The following is a 26,239-nucleotide window of genomic DNA, read 5'->3' as shown; positions in this document are numbered from 1 at the left end:
GTAAAATAGTGTCGATAAAAACTTCCAATGTGTAACAAATAAGAACACAATTCTCCGATCACACTTAAGTATGTAAATATTTATCAAGTGGCGCAAGAGTAAATAAAAAAATAATTTCACGATAAAAAAACGATATCTTTCCAAGGAGTATCAGAATAAACCTCATCCAACTAATCACTCAACATGTTACTCTGCCGTTGTTGTTCTTCTACTGCCCTTCAAAAAGCATTCAAAATACAAATGTAATTTCAGAAAATGAGCAACGAAATCTTGACTTACCCCGACACATACGGTGGGAAGTCCAACAAGCAGGAAGATACATTTCTTGGGAAGTCAACACTCAGGGTTTCCCGCAGCATTTCTCCAACCTCGATCCTGAGAAATTATTGGAAAAGATGTTTAAAAAATAAATAATACCTACTAAATAGAACAAATATGATACACTGGATAAAAATATGGTACAATACTTCAAGGGATGTAACCATAAATTTAGGTTAAAGATCATTATAAAAAAAATCTGACTTTAAATTATAATTACGATACGGATGAATGAATAATAAATTACAAACTTATATGCATGTATCCCGTAATAATGCTTGTAATAGATGCTTTAAACTTACGTACAACTCATGATAACAAGGAATGCAAATAAATAATTTCCAAGGCCCAATTTATAAATGGGGCACTCAAAAAAATGAATATTCCTATTTGTACTCATAGAATATTAGCAGCTACATTTGCATGAGCTATGAACACGTGTTATTGTAAAAGTTACTATAACTTGATAACATATGGGCTAAAATACTCGATCCCTTACAAAATTCTATCATCGGATTTAAACAACGTTCATTTATGGAGCCAAGAGTGGGGACTCTTAACTTAATCAGAGCAAATGCACGGCGGTACATTTTATGCGGAGTTCGTCCAACTATAACCACGTTTATGCTGATGATGATATTAACATAAATGTACCAGACGAAGTACCTGGGAGTTACGATAACTTCGAACCTCTCGTGGGGCACTCATATAAGGAATAATTGCGGCATACCCTGACGAAGTTAAGAAGCTAGGATTAGTCAAGCGTATTGAGGGAAGATTTTCGGATGGGAAAGTAAAAGAAAGATGCTATTTAGCACTCGTCCGACCAAATCTTGAATATTCAGCGAGCATAAGGGATCCGGCGCAGAAAGAATTCATCCGTGAACTTTATAAAATACAAAGGAAAGCTGTGCGATTAGTCAAAAACTGCTACGCGCGTACCAACAGCGTTACCTGATGTTCAACGTATTAGGATTGGTACCGGTAGCGACTCGGCGGCTACGCGCTAGGCTTAGATTGATTGAAAAATTGAGAATAGATATCTTTACGAGCGACACGGAGAACATCATCTTAAAGACCCACTATATTTCCTGGTCCGAAAGAAGCGATAAATTAAGAGAGATATTTTGCCGAACGGATAAATATGGGAATTCGTTTTCCTCCCGAACCACAAATGACTTTAATAAGTGCAAGTCGTGACTTTATTTGAGCATTTGCTTTTTATATGTAGATGGCTAGTGTCCTTAAACCCCTCGCCACACACGGTTTTAGACGGCTTGCGGGGTAGTACGTAGATGTCGATTAAAATTCCTTTTAGAAGGACCGCAGGATATGATTTAGACTGTATATGGCTGGAATTAATAATTTTTCACATTCAGTTATGCTAATTAAACCAGTCATAAAAAATCGAACTTGCAAAACTAAAATAAACATACGAAAGCCCTCCTTTGCGAAAATATGGGGTTCAAACCGTCTAGACACGTTTTTATTGAACAACACAAATATGGTGCCTCCATGACCCAGGAAAATATTCCCCAATCCAACTGGTCCAAATTGAATGTAAACATTGAGTAATCGATGTTCATCAGGCGGAATTATCATAGAGGCTGGGCCATATTTTGCACACAGCTGGAATTAAAAAAAAAAACATACGGATTTTTTTCATTCAATGCCACTTCGTTTTCACGTTGAAAAAATGACGGTGAGGCACAATGGAAAGAGCTACGTCGAGGCTTGGATGAACGAGGCAAAAATGAAACACAAACAGCGAAACTTCCTACCTGCGACGTGTATGTAGTGACTCGAGGCAAATAAAATGAGGGGCGGGCGTGGGTGGCGGTGTGTGCGAACGGAAGGGAGCAAATAGAGGGGTGCACTTCGTTTTTTTTATCTTTACGCCGCGAACGTGTGAGACAGGGGAAGACGCGAAAAAAAGTTCCTTTATTTGTGAAAGGGTGCAGATTGAGAGGATCATAGAACAAATATCCCTAAAAAAACCTGACAAAATAATATTTAATAGATAGCAATAATGCTGACGCAACAAAATTTTTGGGAAAACCATAAAACTAATAGAAGTCTAAAAAACTGAAAGCATTATATAGGTAACGCATTTTAACATGAAACATTGATTTGTAGGAATAATGTCCAACAAGGCTAATGGAAATAGAAAAGAAATTTCCATTTTAGTGTACAAATTCATTCATGGCAGCATGCAAAGATACGTGATCGACGTGTCGATGCCGTCGCGACGGCATGGACATCAAAAGACCTATTTCAGTAAATATGACTCCATTTCAAGACACCCGTAGTTCATAATACGTATGCTAGGTATTACACCAAACCCTAAATAAGTTACATAAAGCCAGATAATTCAAACCAATGATAAATAAATTCTGCACACTAATTTTCAACAAGAAACCTGCAGTAGCAAAAAAATTAGCCACATTAAATAACACTACCTTCACAATAAAGTTTCACTTCCCCTGGATCCTCTTAGTTTAACAACTACTAATATCGCTCCAATAGGGCTCCAATTACAGTTGAAACCCGCAAGAGAATGTGAAAAACGAAATTTATAAAAGTATACGGAACATAAGGCATCCGATGATACGGAATATAGGGGATACCATGATACAGAGAAAGAAGCCTAATAAGAAAATTAAAAATGTCCATATCTGCCAATATATTAATTAATTTCTTAGAGAATATTTGGGTGAAGGTGTGATACAATAAATGCCTTCGATAAATTATGCTGATGAGTTTGAAAAGAGAATTTAGACAATATATTCATCCCGAAATGAACTAAGTGTACTTATCTATCATATTTAATATTATTCTGAAAAATTGACACTACCATACATGGGTAAGAAACTATTTTGCAGCTTCCAGTATGTTGTGGACATTCAAGAGCGAAAAAAAATGAATTAGCAATGCTTAAGCCACCGTAATTAACGTGAAACATTTGCGATAAAAACCTGATTCCTCCATTGAATAGACATGACACAGCGACGGAAATACTTAAAACTTAAAGTAGAAAATAACTTTTAGAATTAACCATGATCAAGGTACTTAGGACGTTGATTTCATATCACAGAAATAAAAAATAACCAAAGGGGTTTAATTGGCACAAGACACTGATTTATCACGACTCAACGGAGGCGTCTAAATGTCACTCCTGAATGGGTTTAACAATTACCTCGATATCAACCAAATATATGTCATTGGAGAATCATTACCAGGAGCTTAGAGAGATAATAGTTTGTGAATAGCTTCTACCTCAGTGAACAGCTTCCAAAAGGTTACTTGGCAGCAACAGTTCCACAGCAAGTGTTTATAATCCCAAGGGCAAATAATTCATTCGATATGAAACTTTTCCAGAGACAAAACAGTAGGTGCCGTTTTCACATCGTTACTCATGGAGTTTTCCATGAAATTCTTTTTTAACATCCACTTCTTCCGCCAAGGTGATATGATTAGCCGTCACATTCGTAGAATTACGTCACGTCTCATAGAGTTCGAGACAACAATCACCCTAGACCATTCATACATGAGTGCCTCTAGGGATTCTAGAGTGTGTGCACTAAAGGAGCGTAGACTTAATACCCGCGTTCTGATGCAAATAAGAGAATTAGTTCGAACACAAATCAGTTTAAATGACAATTACCACTTGTAGACTCTATTAGCGTTAGTGCCACAAAAAAGGAAGATTGCATACTAATGATTACGATAGCTTCGGCATCATAAATAAGCGATTACATTTCCTATTGGTAGTCTGATATAAATTATCAATAACGATTTACCTCAATCAAGTATCCCGCATCATATTTAATGCAAGTAGGGATAATTTGCGTAAAAATCAATGAGTTTTCCGAAGCGATCCTTTCTCCTTGTATACCACGGTAACAAATATTTATTCCAACCCCCTCTTTCTCTCTCTCTCTCAACCTCTATTTCTTGGTTGTTGCGCCCTTTTCAGTTAATATTAAAAATACGCTTCATTTAACGAAAAATCGACAAAAAATTTAGTGTTAAATTAGTAAATTTAAAAGGGGAACAAGTTGGAGCGAGAGATAATAACGGAAAAATCTGAGTGTACACAGATAAAATGGACACAGACTCGGAGGTAAAAACTTAATAGATAAAAAGGCTAAAAACTAGGGGGCATTCGGCACAGTTCATGCTCCTATGTCGCTCGATGGATACGTAAGCGAGGACCGAAGGAACTGGAGCAGACAGGATGTCCGCGAGATAGGGGTCGCTGCTTCCGCTTTGTGATGAATGGGATCGGCATCGGATAAACGGACCGCCAACGAAACGCAAAATCGAAGTTTGAAATTTCACCTGCTACAACGACTTTAAATAATTCGGTCAAATAACGCCCTTTAACCACTGAATTAAAAAGTTAATAAAAATTCTCCAAACTCAATATTAAGCTGGGTGTGTAGCACACAAATTTGGTATTTTATTGTTTAAACGGGGATTCCTGATTATTTAACATGAATAAATAAATAATGCGAGAATAATGAAAAAATACAAGAAAACAAATAATTTTTGCTATCCTAAAGAATCAAATGATATTCATGAAAAATTATTATTTGTACCAAAAACGCTCAAGTAAAAATAAATGGTACCTCCATTTGAAGGGGTTCACGATCACTGCAACTACTAATAAAACACGATAAAAACTTCTAATGCTAAACGTAAATCTTTCATTATTCGTATAGGAAGGTAGATTTTAAAATAAAAAGACAGTCGGAGTGGAAAATTTTGATACAGCCAAGACGCTACATGAATCATGCAGGATTATCAAACAAACCAAACGGAAACTGTCCGCAAAAAATTCCATTCGTAGCTTTTACTAAAAATATAAATACCTGGAAATAATCAACCCCTATAACATCTACCAAGTTCCATTCAACACATAAAAAAATATTTTTAGATTTTACATGCTTGTTTTCATTCTTTTATTATATACACTGGGAAAAAATGATTTTCTTTCAATGAGTGCCAAAAAGACAGAAAAAACTAGGAAGGCTTTTCCCACGGTACCAAAAGAAAGACTACTGCGTTAGGGTAAAAAATTCGGTCTGCTCTCAGAACTTCATGCCTATGAACTTCAGGGAATTCTCAAAGAAGGCAATGTGACGAAAAAGAATATAAAATATGGGCACTCAGTTCGCGGAACGCTGAAGAGAAAGCAGCCTAAACAGGAATAAGAGGAGGTATATAGCTCATCCACCAAGGGACTAAAATTGACAAAGGATCCGCACGTCTACCTTCAGTTCGAATCGGAAACGTCGGGTGAGAAATGTTTAGAAGTAGAACGATAAGATAAAAGGTGACAGCAAATGAGTAACTACATACACAGAAATCGTATCAGAAACGTTTAAACAAGGAAAGAATACCAAGATAGCCAGAACTCCAAAAAAATGTTACAATCAGGTGCATCGCAAAGAAGAAATTAAGAATGGTTACACCGTAGTAGTAGTGTTGCATTCAACTGGCATACTTGATAAATGATAAATTAAATGCCCAGAATGAGCACACACATTTATTTTCGATTAGGGTATGCCTAAGATATGCGGAGCACTATTGGTAAATTCATACTTCACACTTTGAGGACAACGCATGTTAGATGACAAAAATAATTAATAAGAGCAGATATCAACCGTTCTTTGAAATGGGTAAAAAATTACCTGAGAGCACACCAGGCTGTATACAAGAGAGGATAAGCAAAAGGAATGCCATCAATGCCCTAAGAAAAAAGCCAACTCACGGAACTATTGTCATTAGTAACGAAGACTGGGGAAAGCAAAAATCACAACCCTTTTCCGGGGAAAAATATTTATTATTAACACTTTTCTTGCTTTCATCGTCTCGCCTCCTTCCAGTTTAACCCTTCCTCTCTCTTTCAATCCACAACCCTAACGGCGCAATATCAATGAAAATCTTCCAACTCCAATCTCAAAGAATGCCAATGGCTTTCAAGAAGGCATTAAGCCCGATTACACGACCCCACTGCGACTAACAGCTGCCTGCGAGTAAGAATTGCAATTAAGTTAAGTGCGCGGAGAGATAAGGGAGTAGGGATGGTTGGGGAATTGAAGAGGCGTGGCGATAAGATAGATGTGGAGGGAAAACAAATAACCGGTAGCGACGAATATAACTAAATAAAGGCCATAAACACGAGGAAGTCACGACTGGGAGGTTTGCGCACGCGATGGCCCACGTGAAAACACCTCCACGAGGACAGCGGCCGGGTGAATTATGGCGAATGGAATCTCTAGATGATACGAAACAGCAGTCCCGACCCGAAATGAACTCGTAAAATTAAAAAAAAAATAATAGGATGATTCCAAAGCGAACTATTAGGAAAAACTGGATTTTGTCCGTCGAATAATTGCAAAGCTACACACCAATCTAATGGTTGCAAGTAATTAAAATAGGACGGCTCTGTATATCGCCATGCAAATGCAATAGATAAAAGCAGGTGAGTTAATTTGCGACCGTGACACCTGACTTCACTCGAAACTCTCGAGAGGGGTTTAATCTAGGTAAAACATGTTTGAAGGTTATCCCGTTACGAGACACATTTTGACCAAACTTTTGTAGTGGATTGAAAAGGTTTATCACGGAGTTTCGTCATCCACAAATTCACTAATGTAATTTTCATCACTTTTTACACAATTTTCATCAATTTAGAAAGTTTCGTCGTGCACTATTTTACTAATCAGAAGCAAAGTATTATTTCCCGGTGAGTAGACAGTAATTACCGTTCTGTCAAACAAAATGACCTATAAAAGTCATCGACGGAACCAGCATGTTCCACACCTACATCTCCTCTCCAATATAAGGCTACATATATTTTTTGAAAATGTACGAATTACTTTACAAATACAAAATAGATGAGAATAGTTTTATCCGTATAATTTAAAAAATAATATTGCGATATAAAATACACTTTTTTCAACAGCAATAAAAAAACCCGGAGTAAAGACGATCACACGGACGGAAAAATCGCACCGCGATACAACGCTGATGCGTACTCTATGAATAACGATATAAGAAGGAGAACAAGTCCGAGACACAGATGAAAAAGCGCAAAGCATTTATGAGGGATAGTGCAGAATCGATAAAAGAAACATAAGAGCGAAATAACTCTGCAAATTCACGTTGACTAAGAGCAGAAAAATAGACAAAAAGGTTAAGTCGCTTTCAATGATGGCTCTCGAGGAAACAGCCGAGACTTCTACCAACTCCATTCCCATTCACACCCCAAACAAGCCATGCCCCCCCCCCAGCTGTCCCGCGGTAGACAAATAAGCATTATACTACCGCCATTATTTCTCGACTAAATACAACAGGCCAGAAGTTGAAGAAACATACTCCCTCACAAGCGCTCAACCTGCCTCTTTTTTTCGTAAGATATTACTAGTATAATATTTAGGGTCACACGCTGAAAATTTCAGAATGTACAAGGTATAACCTCAGCAACGTTGTGTACGTTAAAAATGGAAAGTTAGTAAGAATTTCCTCAATCTGATTTAAAATTCATTTTAAATTAGATATTTCAAGATAATAGCGTGAGATAATATGTACCAAAAAAAAAAAAACAAATAACAACCGGGCGAGCGAGAGTGATGAGTCCTCTAAAGCGTTTTTCTTTTTTCGTAATATCGGTGACAGTGAATTCAATCGATGCAGAAAGATTTCGTGCTTTCCCGGCGAATAGACTTAGTGAAGAGTTCTCGGGATCGCCACCAGGTCAGGGACTTCATAACTGCCGACGTTTCAATGCCCGACTCGGCCATCGTCCTCAGGGCTGTTATTCAATTCCTGACCCGGTGGCGATCCCGAGAACTCTTCACTAAATTCAATCGATGAATTACTGCACTATTTATAGCGACTGAAACCCTGTTTATATCTTTCTACCACATTATTTGTGATATATTCTTTCTAAATAACTTCGAGGGGTCCCTTGAGTAAATGCTTGGATGAACTTATTTTCATAACAAAATTCTGCTGAGTATTTTATCTTGCTATAGAGGTGTACTAACTTGCACTCCTGCGTAATGAACCAGGCGTTTTCTCGGAGGGATTCATAGAAGAGAGAAGCCATGAAGCCAAATCCATCAGCAGAACTACTTCGCCTTCATTTCCTTCACGTGCTTAAATTGCATATCAAACATGAGCGCCACACGATTTCGACAAAAAATCCACCGGAACAGTGAGGAAACAAAAGACTAAGGAGCTTATGCAAAGTTACATAGCTCATGAGCTACCGTAAACATCTAAAAATAAAATAAAACGGAGGAGACATGCTAGATGTACGCAAAATGCCAAAGCCGAGGGAAATAACAAGGGAAGAAAAGTAGAAATAAAAAAGTGAATCGGCTCGAAAAAAGACCGGGAAGAGAGACGTATTTTGAAATCCCAGTTCAGCACCCTCGCGAGCGTAAAGAAAAATATATTCCGAAATGGAGACGAGGAATGAGGTCGCCAAGTAAAGAAAGGGAAATCGCTCCGGGGGCTTGAGCCAGGAAATGAAGAATTAAAAATGCTAAAAGGTACGTGGGAGAGATTTCACGAGATGGCTGCGAAAGGAAGCATCCCAGGCGGCCCGGGAGAAGCGAGGGAATTGTAAAGGAGGAGGAGGGAAGGGGGAATAGAAAAACAGGCAGCAATACTCGAGATGTAGTCGACGAAGACCAAGTCAAAAGCATTGAAGGTTTTATGCCGAATAAAAGATATTAAGCCCAAATTAAACGAAAAATGAACCCAGTAAAAAGTTCGAGGCGAAAATTTTCGGAAAGAATTTATAGAAGACAAACCCAAAAAACCAGTTCCTGAAAAAAAAACATTAAGGTTGTCGAACAGAACGTAAACCTTTTGAGGAGAGGCGGGAGAGTTTATGAAATACTTTTATCAATATCTTATCACTACGGTATGTGTATTTATTATTATGAATTACGAGATATGCTAACAACAAAAATACCAAATAAACTGCTACATTTTTTTCATTATTACCCTGCACCTGCATGTTTACATCAATTGATCCTCCATTAAAAAAATCGATAAAAAAATCATTACTCACTATGGGTGTTTTTTGCTCCTTTTCCCGGTTACGCCGCTGAGAATCAAATTGCGTTATCCAATACGAAGCGTCTTTTCCCGATTGAGAGACTAACCTCAGAGCCATTTCCTACGTCAAGGTAATGTGCTATTGAAACCTTTTATGTAAGGGAAAAAATCAATCCAAACCAAAATTTTAATTACGGTAGACACTGCTTCCAATTTGCATATTAAATAACTTTCTTGAAAAAATATAGGGAAATACATATTACGGGATTGAATAAAGATTAAGGAACTGGATTAGGAACAAAATTGCGGCCGAGAACCTCTTTCACGAAGAATAAGTAAAGCAAACAAATAGGAACCAATAAACGTGATTACCAATGCGCGCCTTATTATTTTATTTATATCTAAGGCTGAGAGAATACGCTGAAACTGGCGTTACAGTTCCTTATTAATTCGAAAAGTTTAATACATGAACGACTATGGAAGCGATAAAAAGTTATTGCACAATAAAAAACAAAACGTGGGACAATAATAAAAATTATCATTCAGGAGTTACAATTTAAAAGCAGATTTTAAAGGAAGAGACGACAGGAACGATGTCCATCTTCGAAAAAAACCAACCATCACCTCAATATTTGAGGGTAAAAAAGTAATGCCAGCATTGAATGAAATAAATATATATTAAGAAAGTTGTGAATCAGTGAACCTACCCTACTGGCCGCGAAATACTCACTTCTAAGGTAGCACACTTACTCTTTGCCCATTAAGTTTTACACTTTCTTAATCTTGTGGTGCAATCGCATTTATTTTTACCATTACGGAAGGCCCTTTTCCAAAAATTTAGCCGCGACCATAAAGGGATGAATCCTACGAGTAGGTGTCGTTGGTAGTCACAAAACATTAATCGCTGCTAATGCAATCCGGGCGGTGAGGAGAAAACCTTCAGCGAAGGCCGTCCCCAAAGGAAGTGGAGATTACGAGGGACACGATGTGAAATCTCGAATGACCAAGCGGAAAAGAAAGCCAAAATTAGAAACGTACTTAACAGATTTCCTTGCGGCAACGAAAGGTTAGAGGTCAGAAATAAGCAACCGAGAAAGTATAAACAGGAGAGGATATTTACGAAAGTCGGAGCAAGACCTGGAGAAGGGCAAAGGGCAGTGAGGGATGCTGAGAGGAGAAAAGCGAGGAGTTATCAGGGTATGGGGAAAAATACGAGAGGAGCTTGAAATATTAAAAGGGTGGGTGGATGCCCGCGCAGACGGTAAAGGCTGGAGCGTTAGTCAAAGGGAAAATTTCACAGATTAAAAGGAAACTTTCTGGGAGCTCCGTCAAAGATCTAGAAGATAGGCTTTCCAGGTACTTCACATAGAAAGGACATGGAACGTCTAAAGTTGAGTTATGGATGAAGATGAGGTATTCAACATCCCTGAATGCAAGGCGTTCTATTCGTTAAAAACCCACAGAAGTACTACATGTATCGGTCATGAGTGACATTCAGTGTACAACAAGGATCGCCGAATTTACTATGTATTTAAGTATTTACAGATCACGTTTACCTTCTCCCAATTTATCCCAGCTAATTAATATTCTTATACAAGAATATGAGTAACTTCACCTTGATTCAAAAATTAATGATCACCACAGGTTCTCATTATAATGTAGATTTTAGCGTGGATAGGAGAATACCACCAGCTTAACATAGTGGGACTATTTTGGAAAACAATTGTGCGAATTATCAGCTAATCAATTTTGTGGTAAAACTGTTACTTAAAATTATCTTATTTCTAGTATCTATGCATGAATTGTTACAAAAAAATATGGCTCATTAAATGCATTTTTACATCAACAAATTACGCAAGATATTATGGTTAAAACACCGCTAAATATATCATTCCAAATTAATCCAAAAAGGGAAAAAAATTATTTATTCAAGTTTGTGCTCTCTTCAATCCAGCGTGTCCTAATATTTTTGAGCATGACTTAATTTTCACAGTAGGTAGGCATTTTTACAAGGGTTCTATAATAAAATTGTAAGCTGGAGAATTTGGTTATCGAATTAAGGTACTGTTGGTTACGAAGGAATTGTATATATGCTACTATATATTTCGGGTGGTCTGATTTAGCTGAGCATGGTAATGGATTGCTAATTCTAAATACTCAGGCGGTAAAAATAAGCTGACGAGTTGGCTACTTCTGGGTTTTGGAATGAAAAATTTAGCGTGCATCCTTAGTTTCACAGCAGCGATAGGATGTTCACCATTAAGGTTCGATAGCAAGTGCGAGGTTATTTGTTTACTTGACATATTTTGAACGACAGCGATAAGATGTGGTAGCTTTCGTAACTTATGGATTGATATTCATTAATCGACGATAGGATGCATTGGCAATTGACTCGATAAAAAATTAACCAATCATCCGGTATGGTTGTGTTACAAAGGTGACGCCATTGCTATGGCAAAAAAGATAAATAAACTCCACTGTACGCGCTGGATGAGTAGCTGATAAGTTCAAGTTCTCTGTGACGTGAATAAATAGTGAGAGTAAAATTACGAATAGGAGAAATAACTTCTTCGTGAACCTGAAGGAGCGTAGAGGTTTTCCGCCAATGCATTTGAACTCCGACCTCAACGCCCACATACCCCTTTGCTGGAACGGCTGGAACTAGAGCGACTCACGATGCCCGAACGTCAGCACTCCCTTTCGGGGAAACGACGAACTAGCAGGCGTCTTCCAAGCGGGGTTCAAATTTAAGGCGCCCATCGAAACACTGACAAAGCAAGTAAAGGGCTACAGAAACTGTGAAAGACCATTCTACGAGGAAATTCTCCGCGGATGACGTGGTAATTCATAATTAGAATCAAGGAGAAATCCAAAAGGAAAATTCGCAAAGAAACGAACAGGCTAACTACAAAAAATGGAATAAGACTATGTATCATTACAAATGAGGAGCATTTCATTAAAATTTTCCGTACAATATTTCTACCGAGGTTGCCTCTGGCAAAGGTTAATCAAAACAAACAAGCATCGCAAAATGAGAGCCCCACGTAAATATTGACGCGCAAGTAGGCAAACTGCAACGGAAGCAATCAAAATAAAACAATGGCTGCATCAAAATTACGAATTGCTTGCCAAAACAGCTACATTTGGTATTCATCACAAATTAGCAAAACAGCCAACGGACTGTACCTAAATACCTGGCACGTAGCTGAATCGTTTAGTAGTACCTATGAATTTTAAGAAGGGTATAAATTAGGAGGCACTTGAGAATAAATATGGCAATGTGAATGCATAGATTAGGTAACATTTATATGAGGAATGGGACAACTAAAAAAGACACATAAAATTATAAGGTAATTAGTCCTCCCGATAAGATGGGTTAGCAAATTATGGCATGAAATACATCAATAAAAATACATTCCTCTACCTTGATGTGAGAAATAAACTTATCAACAGAATTTTTCTGGTTACACTTGAATTTGGATGTTGAATACGGTTTACGGGTCAATTTACGAAGAAAACAAGATTTTTTAAAATGTTGAAAAATCCTCTAGCTTTGAAAAACGAGGCTTTACTTAATGTCTAGGAGCTTGAGAGTATGGCATCAAGAACATTTTATGGACAATCATTTTTCAATCTACCATGAAAGAGTCGAATAGCTGAGAACTATTCCTGCAGAATAAAGTGGTGAGATTTCAAAGCAGCTGCAAAAACAGCTGAATAAAGTATTCACGTGTTTTCTTGTTGACGTAGGTCTATTGTTTTTAACGGAAAAAAACTAGACTTACGTCAGAAGAAACTCAGAAACAGAGAATTCCTATAAATCGAATGAAAACTCGTAGTAAAATAAAAATAGAACACCCATCATCGACAAATAGCGGAATTGGCATCAGATTGAATGTGCGTCAATTCCTTGATTGATCGTTATAAATCAGCTGAGGGAAGTTTTGCTGAAATCAATGCGCACAACACCGGTAACTTTACCCAAAGAATGGGCACATAGATACAATAGCAAGAGTTGTAAAAAGATCATTTCATCAAGAAAAAATCTCTAAAGCTAAAATGGTCAATTTTTTGTATGCATTACGGTCAACTGACAATTAAATATTATGATACCAACACTACATGATTACAAATTAAGAAAGACATCTCCTACGCGTTTTACAATCCCTCGTGACGTTTATGTCAAAAAAACTCATCGATGACTAAAAAAAACAAATTAGTAAAATAAACACAATACAGCATCAGTAAAATAATAAAAATACAAGATTGAAAAAATATAATAACTAATAAAAATGATAACTATACATTAACCTATACAGATTCTAGTAATGCGTACTATACAGTGCGAAAAATGTAACGAGAAAAATGTATCCACCTACATCAGGACACAGGCTGGGACGCCAAGCCAGTCCCCTTCAAATTAACATACAATAAAAAACCCTAATGAAAAACATCAAAGTTATTCTTCTTGAAATTCAAACTCTTGCACTCCAGACAAACAGAATGGTATTCCCTTTTCGAGGTTACTGCACCATGATATTAAAATAGCGAAATCAAGCAAGTATCATGCAGTAGAATTCCAATAGAATGCAAAACCTGGTAACCTGATTAAATACATAGTGGTTTAAAAGGGAGAGTGTGAAATTGGGTCAATGTTCATTTTTTAGTTGTATTATATTAGAATTAATGTATTTAATGGATTGCTTGAAATAGGTTTTTTGGGACAATGTTCAATTCTTAGTTGTATGAGATTAGAATTAGTGTATTATTTTTGCAATTCTGTTTCTAAACCTTGTATTACATAGATAGAACCTTGGTATGTACACATTTGTTATTCATGTACATCTACTGCTGCCACCATGCAATAGCCTACTTGCAGCAATGTATAATAATAATAATCCTACAGTGGAAAAAGTAATTTCGACAGTGATAATGATGAACTACATCATCATCGGCGACAAAAAACATGGGGTGCTAAAATATATTTCACGTAGAGGAGGAGAGGATGGAAATAGAAGCTAGATAAACCCTCTTCAGTCAATTCTCTTTCCATCTTCCCCCATTTCAACTCTGCGATATTTTCTGCACTTGAGAGTACCTACTGTGACCATTAGCGTAGGCCGAAAAATGTTTAATTTTCGGAATTAAATTTTCCTATGCGGAAAAGTTGCCAACTTGTATCAGGGTCTAAGGTATGAAAATTTTCATGACCGGATAAAATTAAACACTGCCGCCCGAGCCCTAAAGTTTAAAATGTTTCAATTATTCAGACTGATCTTAGTGACAAAAACCTATACAGAAGAAACTACTGCAACTAAGCCAATTCTATAGTAATAATGATGAATATGACTTAAAGCATTATAAAAATGGAATGAAAAGCATTTCTAAGGAATTCTATGGTATTGCGATGGTTGAGAATGGTCAACAAAATTTCGAAGTTGTACAACCCGCTTCCCATTCAAGTTGTCTGGCTACATTTGGATTCACTTCACATTTTGACTTTTAGCAGCCCAATTAGCGGGAAATTACCTACTTTGCCTTATATCATCCCTTTTTTAATGTCTCAATAATTCGTCAGAGGGAAATAATTCCCACAAGTACGCCTAAAAAATGGTTAATTTTTAAATTATTTATTAAGTAGCCCATATTTAAGACTTAGTCAAAATTGAGCGGCATACTTTTTTTTAAATTGCGTATGGGTGGGCATTCCATTATCTAAATGCAAAAACCCTCAAAAGAGTGGAGCACAAAACAAAATCTCTATGACATTGAAGCAAGGGAATCATGGCCTTAGGCTCAGGATGGGGTGCAAAACTTGAAGCCACCGATCAACATTTAAATTTGGATGACTTACGGCAATTCGTAGCTTGCCAAGGGCACATTGAATAAATACACAAATGCTTCAGCCATCGTAAAGATTTGTACATTATTTAATTTAAGAATATCTTGCTCAAAACGTAAACTCACCTTCTTCACCCATCGTCAACACTACATTTTTCAACGGAAGATCCGCCCAATTAGCGGATTATGAAAACAAAACAAAACTCAAATTCATCCCAGTATTACGTTTAAATTCCAGCCCCAAGTATGGACAACAGATTTGTTCTAGCATCAAGTTCGATAATTCTGAGTTCATTTTGAGTGAAGGAACTTGGAGAGCGTCTCCGTAAGAACATAGCCCATAACTAAAGCTATCGGATGATCCAATAAAAATGCCATAAAAGAGTACAAGCAAGATTAAATTGGAACAAGTTAAAAAATAAATAGGAATTAAAAAATGTGCCGAGAGGTATATCATAACATGGACTCATTAACGAAAACAGCTTAGATCCAAAGGGGAATAACATAAACGATGCTATCTGTAATCCTTTCACAACTTATGACTTCCGAGAACTACATGCTTTTCCGGAACTCTTCAACTACAAAAGGAAGTTAAATTATCATGGCTCGAGGCACTCTTAATCATGGAGCTGAGGTATCGGGGCATGTGGCGCAGACAACTTTTACAGAGAGAGAGGAATCTATGAACAATACAATCGGCTTAACTAATGCAATTACGTTCGAACAAGCTCAACCGTAGGTGTGCAAGTTATCGAACAAGTAAATTAACTGCTCCTTCAAGTCTCTACCTTTTGTATGGCCTCTTAACCAGTTGGGCGTTCATGCTAGTTTCTGACATGAGCCAACTTAGACATGAACCGACTAAGTAAAGAGAAACAGCCATTATTACAAAAAGAAGCCGTTCGGCACAAAGAGTGGCAAACTTCTCTTTTTTTACCGTAACACCAACTTCACGATGGAATTTGGAAGAAAACAAAAAATGTCAAAATGCTACATGAAAACTTACTCAGGTTAATGGAGAAGTTTAGCGGGGAACTAAAATGAATGACCATTCAGTCTATGAATTCAAAAGGAAAGGGAACATCTACGTACTTCCACAATTCCACTTCAAACGGCAGAAAGTTAATTTAAATGCCACTTCGTTTAATGTTAACTTAAATGAGACGTCTTTCTGATTGACGCTCCGATTCCAAGAGGAAAATTTAATACACTAAGTGTGGGAACTATAGATACATTAACATTGATAAATAATTAATTTAATTTAAAATAAATTCGATTAAATTGGAAGTGATAGATATGTTCTGAACCGCGAGCAACATAATAAGCAATAAATAAATTAACACACCGAAAAATATCGTCACTGGGCCCTTTATACACGTTATCTTACAAGTCAGAAAACGACTATGCACTAGCATACTTAGGACAAATTGTGCAAAAAAAACTCAGTTTCAGGAGAAAATACAAGGTAAAAATAATTAGTATAAATATTCCATGTGAAATTTGAGACGGTGAACAGAGGTAAAAGCGCCACCTATAAACCATATTTCACAGAGGATTAGACAGAACTCGAAGAATATTTTATAACCATGAAAATGATACAAGAACGCGCGTAATAAGGAGCCTAACAGCCCATGGTCAAAATAAAATACAAATTAGATATTAAAACAGGATAAACGCATAAAATACAATAAGTTGATGACTACCTATTCATGAAAGAAGAAAAGAAGAATGAGCAAAGGCGGACACGCCAACTAGGTTTTGAGCAATGTAAATTTTTTACGGTATCTTTCAATCATCATGCGGAGTTAGTTCAATAAAATACAGCATATTTATAACAGGCCATAATTCAATGGGTCACATGGCATTTTGGTGGAGAGAAGCGTGGATAATCTATTCCTAAAATATAGGACCTTTAAGTTACTAAGTGTGCAAATTAAGTATGAGACTGATTCTCTAGGATTCGATCTAGAAACAATAGTGACGCGGCAAATGGAGGTGGACGATGGTAAACATTTGACACGCGGCCAGTAAAAGTATGAACACGCTAAAGTTGTTTTGCTGTCCGCAGTAAATTCTTTTGAGAGAAAGGTTTTTTCTGCTCGTTCTTCAAATGAGTGACATCAATTTCGAATGACGTTGTCACACCGCAATTCTATCAATCAGTTTTTGGCCAGTAAAAACATTTATGTGGTTCCTCAGTCTCCTTGTTCACTCGACTAGAGCCCATGAGACTTTCTTTCGTTCCCAAGATTGAAAAATCACCTCAAAGGTCATCTTTCTGGGACATGGGAGAATATTTAAACAGCTGTTACCGAGTAGCTGAAGGCTATTCCAGTATTCGCGTTCCAGCACTGCCATAAGGAATTAAAGAATGGTCTTCTTAGCGCGACGAGGAGATAGCTCGAAAAAACAAACCTGGCAATTTAAATATTATTTCAATTTACAAAATTATTGTTTCCATATCTCATTGGCAAAATTTTCCCTGTTTAATTCTGCATTACGCATTTGTGTTAACCTGTATCGATAAATGCCCATGGAAGATTTCAGCATTTCCTTTCTCAACGCATCCGTTGGCTTTTGTCAACAACAGTTTCTCTGACATCGTAGTTAGCGTCTAAGGTCGAAGGGGATGAAAAAGGCAAACCTGCCGCCTGTTACAGAGACGGACAACCACAGGCCAATAGAAGAGTAGCACCTAGATAAAAAGGCCTAAATATGCGGAAGCTTTCCGTAATTCATCACCATCGACCTGAACACGCTGACTGCAGTGTCAGCGACTCTGTTGTCAACAAAACCCAACGGACGCGGTGGGAATCCGAAGAAAATGCCGGCCGGCCTCGGTGGCGGCGGGGTAACGTTCTCGCCTGCCAAACAAGAGGTCGTGGGTTCGAGTCCCGCCTGGGTAGGTTTCCCCGGTCCAGGGCATGGTCGTTTCTGTGCGTTTACTTGTTACATTTGTTGAACACCCCGGTGTAAAATGGCCAATAAGGGCTGTACCCGGTGGTTTGAGAATAAAATAAATAAATAAAATGCAGAAATCTTCTGATCAACGTCGCGAAAATCATCGAACCAACATTACCCATGGAATAAAAAGCTACAGCAGCTTTTGCGTCACGAAACGAACAAATTAAAATTCAATACGAACAGAGATCCATTCTTATTAGCATCGTAGCAATTGAGACACAAACAAACGAACTCGAGAAAGTTGCGTCAATGCGGACCGCTGTGTGGACACGCAACATCGCAGGATACATAATCTCAGACACAAATCGGAGTTTCCAGCAGCGATGTCGTCGAAGGAAATGTTGGGATTATCGTCTTGCGTGGATAGTCATAAGGGGACAAAAAACGCTATACGACCAATAGGTCCTCTCTGATAGCAAGCAATCACACATTCATAGATATAAATGAAACATAGACGCTTTACTCTTACTTGCCGGGAAAATAGTACCACGTGAAAACTATTATCGAATACTATCACTCAAAGATAGGGCAAGATACATACCATGTACGTAAAAATTATTCCCAAAAACTACATTTTTCAATTCAAATACCACGAACAATAGTCATTCATAATCGCTGGGAAAATTCAGATCAGGCATTAAAACAAAAGGAAAAAGTATGAGCTAGAAAAAAATCAACTGTTTAGCCTCATTACCACTTTAAACACGCGAACAATGCTGAAATCCTCTGCCCCGGAATAGTCCACGAACAAGAAATCCGTCGGAAATCTGTTCCTGAGATCCTAAGGCCGTATGCTTAGCAAAGTCTACCGAGCAGTGGCAGGTGCCCGGAGGGCGGAAACACGGAATGCACACAAATCAAGCGGTGTTTTCGGGCACTTGCAAACAAAAAAACAGCTGGAAGTCAAGCCATCTAATACATGCTTCGTTGGCCTATCATTTCAAAACACTAAAAAGGCTTGAGGCATAGAAAGAGGGTTCGGATGAATGCAAAGGAAAGATTTTGATGTGCCCGCTTCCATCCAGCAAAGATAGAGGCGGGATTCATCAATACTGGCAAAACCTTCGGTCATAAGACATTCGACAATAAAAATTTAGGAAACTCTTAGAGACTGCAGCAGTTTCCTTTTTTCATTATTCCTCTTTCAGACTTCGTTTTCCGTCAAAGTAATAATTTTCGTGAAATATTATAAAAATAAGATACATTGAGCTGTTTTTAGTAAATATTATTTTACTTGACGCAATAAAATCAAATAACTTTTTCTACCTTCAACCAATATTGATAAGCAAAATAAAAAGAGTTCCTAATTATTTATTTAAAGAAACAAGAAATTTCCTAGGTACTAAGGATAAAAGACAATGATTATGTTACATTTTACGATAAACTCTCCCAAAAATTTATTTTAATAAATAAATTAAATTCAAATACATCAACATCAAGAAAATGGAACCAGTGAAAGTTCTGGTATTGCTAAGGGAATATTATTGCGATAAAAATGAAAATGGTCTGGTTTTATCCGCCGCTCTCAGCCTGAAATATCTCGGCCTGGAAGATATGCATTTATCACATCCCGAGGGCAGATTAAATGCCATGAATAAAAAACACGCATTAGCATTAGTGTTTCGAAAGACTTCTCCGGGGAAGTTACCCATTCTGAGCTCCCAGAAAGATTAACAAAGCGGCTTTTCCCTAAATTATTCGGTTTCGAGTCATATATTCCACGATATAAGTCACACAGGAATTGGGGTTGAGAACAGAATTAATGAGGACAAAGAATGCACATCGATTTGCATACTTATGGTTGACAATTAACCCTAGCCCCTACGTCACCACGGTCAACAAACAAAACGATGCATAGTTGTATAACACAACAATTAGAGACGCAAATTCATTCGCTACCTCCCTCCATCCAAACTCGCTCAATACACGCAATACGCACTCGAAGACACGCATAACCTAATACTCGTTTCAAAGTTGCACATACTTGCAAGCAAGGGGAATCACATCTTTTCAAGAATTAGACTTTATACCCATACCATATCCACGTTATTTATTAATTATGAAAAATAGGTGACTTTTTCAAGATTACGTGGTTAATAAATTGAATTAACAAGCAAATGGAAATAAGCCCTAAATAGACAACGGCCTCTTAAGCGGGATTGGAATAGTCAATATCAGTATTAGCGGGCGAGGACCTCTCCGTAACTGAGGTCGCTATATGTACGAGCGTAATTACACTACAATTCCTACAGTACAATACACGCACCACAACAAGGTGATCTCGCAAAACTTCCAAAACCAAGCCCTGAAAAGATGGGACTTGGAGGATTGGTAGGGTAGTAGGATGGCTGCCTTACCATACGGCTCCTGTTCAGGATGAGTAAATTTTTCATAAGAAATTTTCAAAGCATGCAGTTTCTATCGGATGGGATGCTAAGCTACTGTTTCCTTGGCCGCCTTGGAAAAGACAAAAAAATGGACGCCAAAACTGGGTTTACCTCCACCCATCCTAATCTCATACGATATGATACGAAATGATATCAGTCGTCCGTCTTCTCTTTCAGATATAAATACGACACGTGCATTTTACCGCGAGACATTGACATTTAAATGAAAGAGAGGCATTGTACGTTTTTACCAGCAACAAAATTATAAGAGAACGCATTCGCCTATATTTAGATGTAGGTTAAATAACGCAGGTGATATAATGCATGCGAATGAAGTCAAAAAAGTAACAATAAAACGCTATCTCCGGCTATATGACCGTCGATGAATACCTAGATTCCATTTAGAACGCAATACCTTGAAGTCTCTCGCTGCGCATAGCAAAGCATTGAGGTAGAATCCTCGCTCACAGCATAGCCATTAGTTGCTTCAATTACCCCAAAAAATTCCTCACGGAGACAGGAAGACGAAATTCTCCAGGGGCTCAGGGAGTGAGAGGGTGCGTGATTGCGTTGGTAAAGGCAGTGCGCTTTTAACTTCTGTGATAGGACTCATTCTGGGAAAAATTGGCCTCACATCTCACTGTGTCCTAAAGAGAACAGAGGTAGGTATTTGGTTCGAAGGAGAGGTCATGACGATACTTAACGTTTGCCTGAGAGGGTTTCCTTCATGTACTCTTGTTTGATACGCTCAGAAAATTGCTATTCTTAGTATAAGAGTACCTGCAAAGCAAATATGAGTCACTACAAACAAGCATTACCATGCACCAGGTAGAATGAAAACTATGCATCAGTTATAGAATTTCGGACAGTTCTAAAAACATAACATGATTAGGCAACGATATAAAAAAATATAGCACCACGGAAATAAGAATCGACATTTTCCTCAAAATTCAATTTTATAAATCATTTACTTAATAAATAAAAATACAATAAACCGTGATTTCCTATTTTATCATACTTATATACCCGGGAAAATCTTTGCAAACATTAAACTCAATTAAAAATGAGATAGCATTGTCTTGAACACCTGAATAAGTCTAAATTGGCAGAAAAAATATACTGAAAAAATCATTTACTCATTGTCAGTTCACGCCAAAAATTGTGCGGTGTTGAATACTAAATTTCACGATACCCATTTAAAAACCATTCGCCACAGAAATCTCAAGAAATACATCAAACTGCAGCTATACGCGGAGGATAAGCCCAATGTCATAGCCTAATTATGGGTGCAATATCAAGAATGCCACAAAACCGCACCAAACGTATTTCAGAGACAGGCATGCTGCACTAGGACCGAAAAATTTGGGTCTTTTACTCCAACATAAATTTCCTGTTGCACTAAATAAATTTGAATAGATCAATACATTCCATCGTGGACTTGATCGATTTTTAAAAAGGACTGTTTTCCACACAGATGATGAATTTATGCAGTAAAAGGTACACGTATAAGTTAGTACATGTAGTTACTAGTACATTATTATTGTCTTGACATAACCTATTAGTATGCAGAAACAAATTACTAAAAAAAATAAACGATCATTATTAATTTAGCCCATCCTTTACCCTAAGCCGAGAAAAATAGGAGCACCACAAAAATGACAAGAACTTCTAACCCTACCTGAGAAAACTGAGCAAAATGTAAAAATGAAAACCTATAGCTGCGAAAACGACTCATGACTCACACCACTGAGCTGTACGCTAGCAAAAATCCCAATAGCAATAGCAATTGGCAATCAATAACCGAACGTCTGTTTTACAGAAAGTAAGGAGCGTAAATCAATAACTCCCTCTCCTAATTAATGACCAACAGCAGCAGGTAGCGTGCTGACCCCACCAAACCCTGGCAAATCCAAATCACGGCACAAAAAACCTAATTAATTAACCCAATTAAGCTCAGAAAAATAAATTATGAGGATGAAAGATGGCTAACATCACGAAAATGTAGCGGAAATACGAACCTAACCGAGACAACTTCAACAAATCCTGAAAGAATTATACCTGTACCCGAGAAAACCGAGACATGAATTGCATCCTTTCACTGCAAGCTTGCACCATTTCCAATCGTTATATTAATTACCCAAAAAAATATTTCTCGTAGCAGCAGCAGCAGAAGAAGAAGACGGGATGGAAAAGGTAGTGGGGTTAGTTCCATTGGCAGTGCGAGCTGGTTTACGCTGCAGCAACCGCACTAATTAGAGAGAGCCCATTTTGGGCCACCCAAGCCTCAAAACCCGGAGAGCGATCCTTCGTCACCGGGGCCGCGATTAAACGAGGCGGGGACCCGGTGAGTGCGAAAAGGGGAGTGAAATGTGCGGATCACACGCCGCCCGGGACCTGCAAAACCCCAATGGGTCGGCATCTTCGTTGACGCACGGAGTGACGCTCCCCACTCCGCGGGAAGCTCTACCTCCCTTCCCATATTCAGTCCGAGGGAAACTTGACCTCTGACATTTGCATCTCGAGGCACGGAAGAGGAGGGGAAACTCCCTTCTTTCTACCTCTCCCGCCTCCCCTTACTCACTCCAATATCCTCACTCCCTCCCTCTCCTCCTCCCACAAACACAGTTTTCCTTTCGCCTCCCTTCGCAAGGGGTTGTAAATCCGGAGGAATTATTCATTCTCGAGGTTGAGGGATTGTGATTTCCTCGCTTTCGTACGTAGGTACAGCCAAAAGAACTTCGTTTGGTTCCGCACAATTTCACTGAAGTCCAACATGTTTCAACCACTTAATAAGATAGAGAGATAGCAAACAAAATAAGTACGGGAACAATTTATCAGAACTTTAACGTGGAGCATGCTTCTCGACGGGAGTGAGGCACTAACGCATGAACAATGACAGGAAAGTATGTGTTCGGCAATATTTCTCTTAAATATTTCCAGAGATGCACTGTCTTTCACCTGTTTCGGCAAATTACAGAGAGGGAGAGAGGGGGGGGGGGGGGCGGACGAAGAAGCAAGAAACTATATGGCTTGGCGGAGCAGAAGTGGAGGATGAATAGGAGAAAATTCGTAAACGAAAACAGGAATTTTGGAAAAGGAGAGAGGAGTTTTGGGTTAGGCCGAGAGGGTAAAGTCAAGACAAACTTATGTCGAGGTTGCTCTCACCGCGAAGGTAGACACGACGAGGACATAAGGACCATCAATGGAAAACTTATTCCGAGTTTAGAAAAAGAAAGGGAGACTCGAGGCCAAATGTTAAAATGGAATTTCCTCGTTAAAATGAAAAAAAAAATGATTTGGTGATGAGAATCCCGGGAGTTTCATTTATAGAAGCTTCTAATTATAGAAAGAAATCTTTAAAAATCATTTCCACCCACTTATCGAAAAATTTCATCCAAAGTTTGCTGAAGCACCTGCCAGACAGCAATCTTGAGCCACAGGCGATAAAAGGGAACACGCTCATTAGTCCACGGAGGCGAATTCGCAATAAATCAAATTAATACTACCGTAAGATTATTTTCAAGTTGAAATATATCATGTGGTTATTTCGAATCATTTTGACGAATGACGATGATGAAGCGCAGGTGAAGTATTCTCGCCGGCATTAATAGTGGGAGTTTCCTTTGTGAACAGCAGACAATATCGTTTACAACCACAACACCAAAATCCAATGGCAAATAATAAAAACTAACGTTAAAAAAAGCAGCGAGGGAAAACCTGAACGCAACAACAATGATTTGGAATGGCTCATTTCAGATGAATTTTTAATGCAATTCGATGCAATTCGGCATACGATACGATTCCACCAAGTTTAGCTGGCGCTAGAAAAACTTAAATCCTCTCTCATACGACTCGTTTGAATTCAATGAATTTTCAGGCAACAATATTTGACATACTGGACAGATGAACTAGAAGCAGTGAGCAACGCCATTACCCATTTGGATTCCCGTACGCCTAATTGTCCCTCAAAAGACGCGGGATTTGGATTCCAATTATACAGGAAGATAATAGCATATCTAGTATTTTAAAAAACTTAGAAATTCACTTTTTTACAATCTTTCCCATTAAACTTCATGGGATTGACAATGTCCTAAGAATACGTAGCATTAGTAACTATACAAATGAAGGTTGGTAAATCAGAGTGGCAGTTATACGTGGAAATCGATAGGTTAAAAATAAAAATCGTGTATACTTCGTTCAAGGCCGGTTTAACAACTTTTTTGCATCTTATTATGATCCACAGAAGTTTCCAAGGCAACTAAACTGGTCATCAATAAATTTTATCATATGATAAAGAAACGATTTATTTGTACATTTAAGAAAGCGTAAAAAAAATTCCAGAGAAGAGCTTAGCACGATTCCTGATAGGCACAACTAGCGACGGAACGTGCGCTTCAGGGGATTATGCCCACCGCCTCTTAGGGGCGAATGCGTCAAGCACACACTGAATCTCTCAATGAAGTAAACAAGCTTGAGCGGACGAACTGGTATGGTATAATACTTGAATTAGTAAGAAGCTAGATTCGGAGGCAAGCCAAGCAAATTGCATTCTCACATACGGCATTTCCCCTGAGCGGGCGACTAGCACCGATGCAGCATGTCCTTCCGCGCGTAGAATAGGGCGAAGCGGCGCATTTAAGCAACGGCTTTGGCATCCTGAACTCCGCAACACGGTGCAGGAATTCGAATAATCCGCCGCATTTTATGCACAGCATCCCAAGAGAGCATCTACTTCCTCTCAAACTCCTAAGAAATTCCTAATGGAAGAGGCCGAATATCTGAAATAGAACGCATTCATGTCGACTGCACATAATCTAGGTTAAAATGCTACTGGTAAAGAATCATTCTCACACTTTTTTTTCATTTTCACTTCATGGAACTTAGCTAAGTCTCAAAAATACAGTTATTTGATACACTCAACCAAAACTTCATAAATTTAGAAGTAGGTTAAACCTCCAGGGCTACTGTATGGAGATCAAAAACGTGTGCACTAAAGTAATTGCTTACCTCTAGTATAATAGGAGTGTATCCATTCCTTAGATACTTTCCGTGCTAAAGAAATTATGCTGCACATAGTCTGAGGTCCTTCCCGGTTTCCGATATTTTTTATCTCATAAAATATGCATGATTATTCAAATGGACAATTAGAGCTAAAATTATTGTGTTAAAAATTTGTTTCCTCACGTGATAAATTCCATTTCTTCATAATTTCTCACTGGCATAACTATATTATATCACCATACCAAACTACCTTTCAAAATCATTTAAACCTACATTGATAAAGGCGATGTATAAGCAAATATGTGAACGCAATAGCTACTATAGTCTCCAGAGACAAGCCGTATTTTATTTTTAGAGGAAAAACTTCAAAAGGCGTCGTTTACTTAACCCCAGAATCGCAAATCTATTCTCAAATTCGCAAGATAAATGGGGAAAGACATTTCGGCCAAAAAAAATCTTAAAATGCAATCATCCGTCCGATCATAAAATAGTGGAAGAAGTCGCAAATAAAATTGTGGAAGTAACCTCGATCTAAATCAATCCACAAGTCATTACAAATATGAGGAAAAGATGGGCGATATAAACGCTGCATTGTTCTCGTGGTGACTGGGCAGTGGCACTGAGTGACGTCACTTTCTGCGAAAAGA

At 38.0% G+C, this 26,239-nt stretch overlaps 1 protein-coding gene across 1 annotated transcript in view; it reads right to left on the bottom strand.

Annotated features, from left to right (window-relative positions):
- Positions 1-26,239, bottom strand: part of LOC124167367 (neuronal calcium sensor 2) — a 685,552-nt gene that overhangs the window by 490,275 nt on the left and 169,038 nt on the right. The window contains exon 4 of the mRNA XM_046545408.1: positions 280-375. Coding sequence (XP_046401364.1) covers positions 280-375 — 96 coding nt within the window. The remainder of the gene's footprint in view (positions 1-279; positions 376-26,239) is intronic.

This window comes from Ischnura elegans, chromosome 1, assembly GCF_921293095.1.
Source record: "Ischnura elegans chromosome 1, ioIscEleg1.1, whole genome shotgun sequence".
NCBI lineage: Eukaryota > Metazoa > Arthropoda > Insecta > Odonata > Coenagrionidae > Ischnura > Ischnura elegans.
Note: the sequence above shows the minus strand (reverse complement) of the source record. Positions and strands in the feature narration are given on the sequence as shown.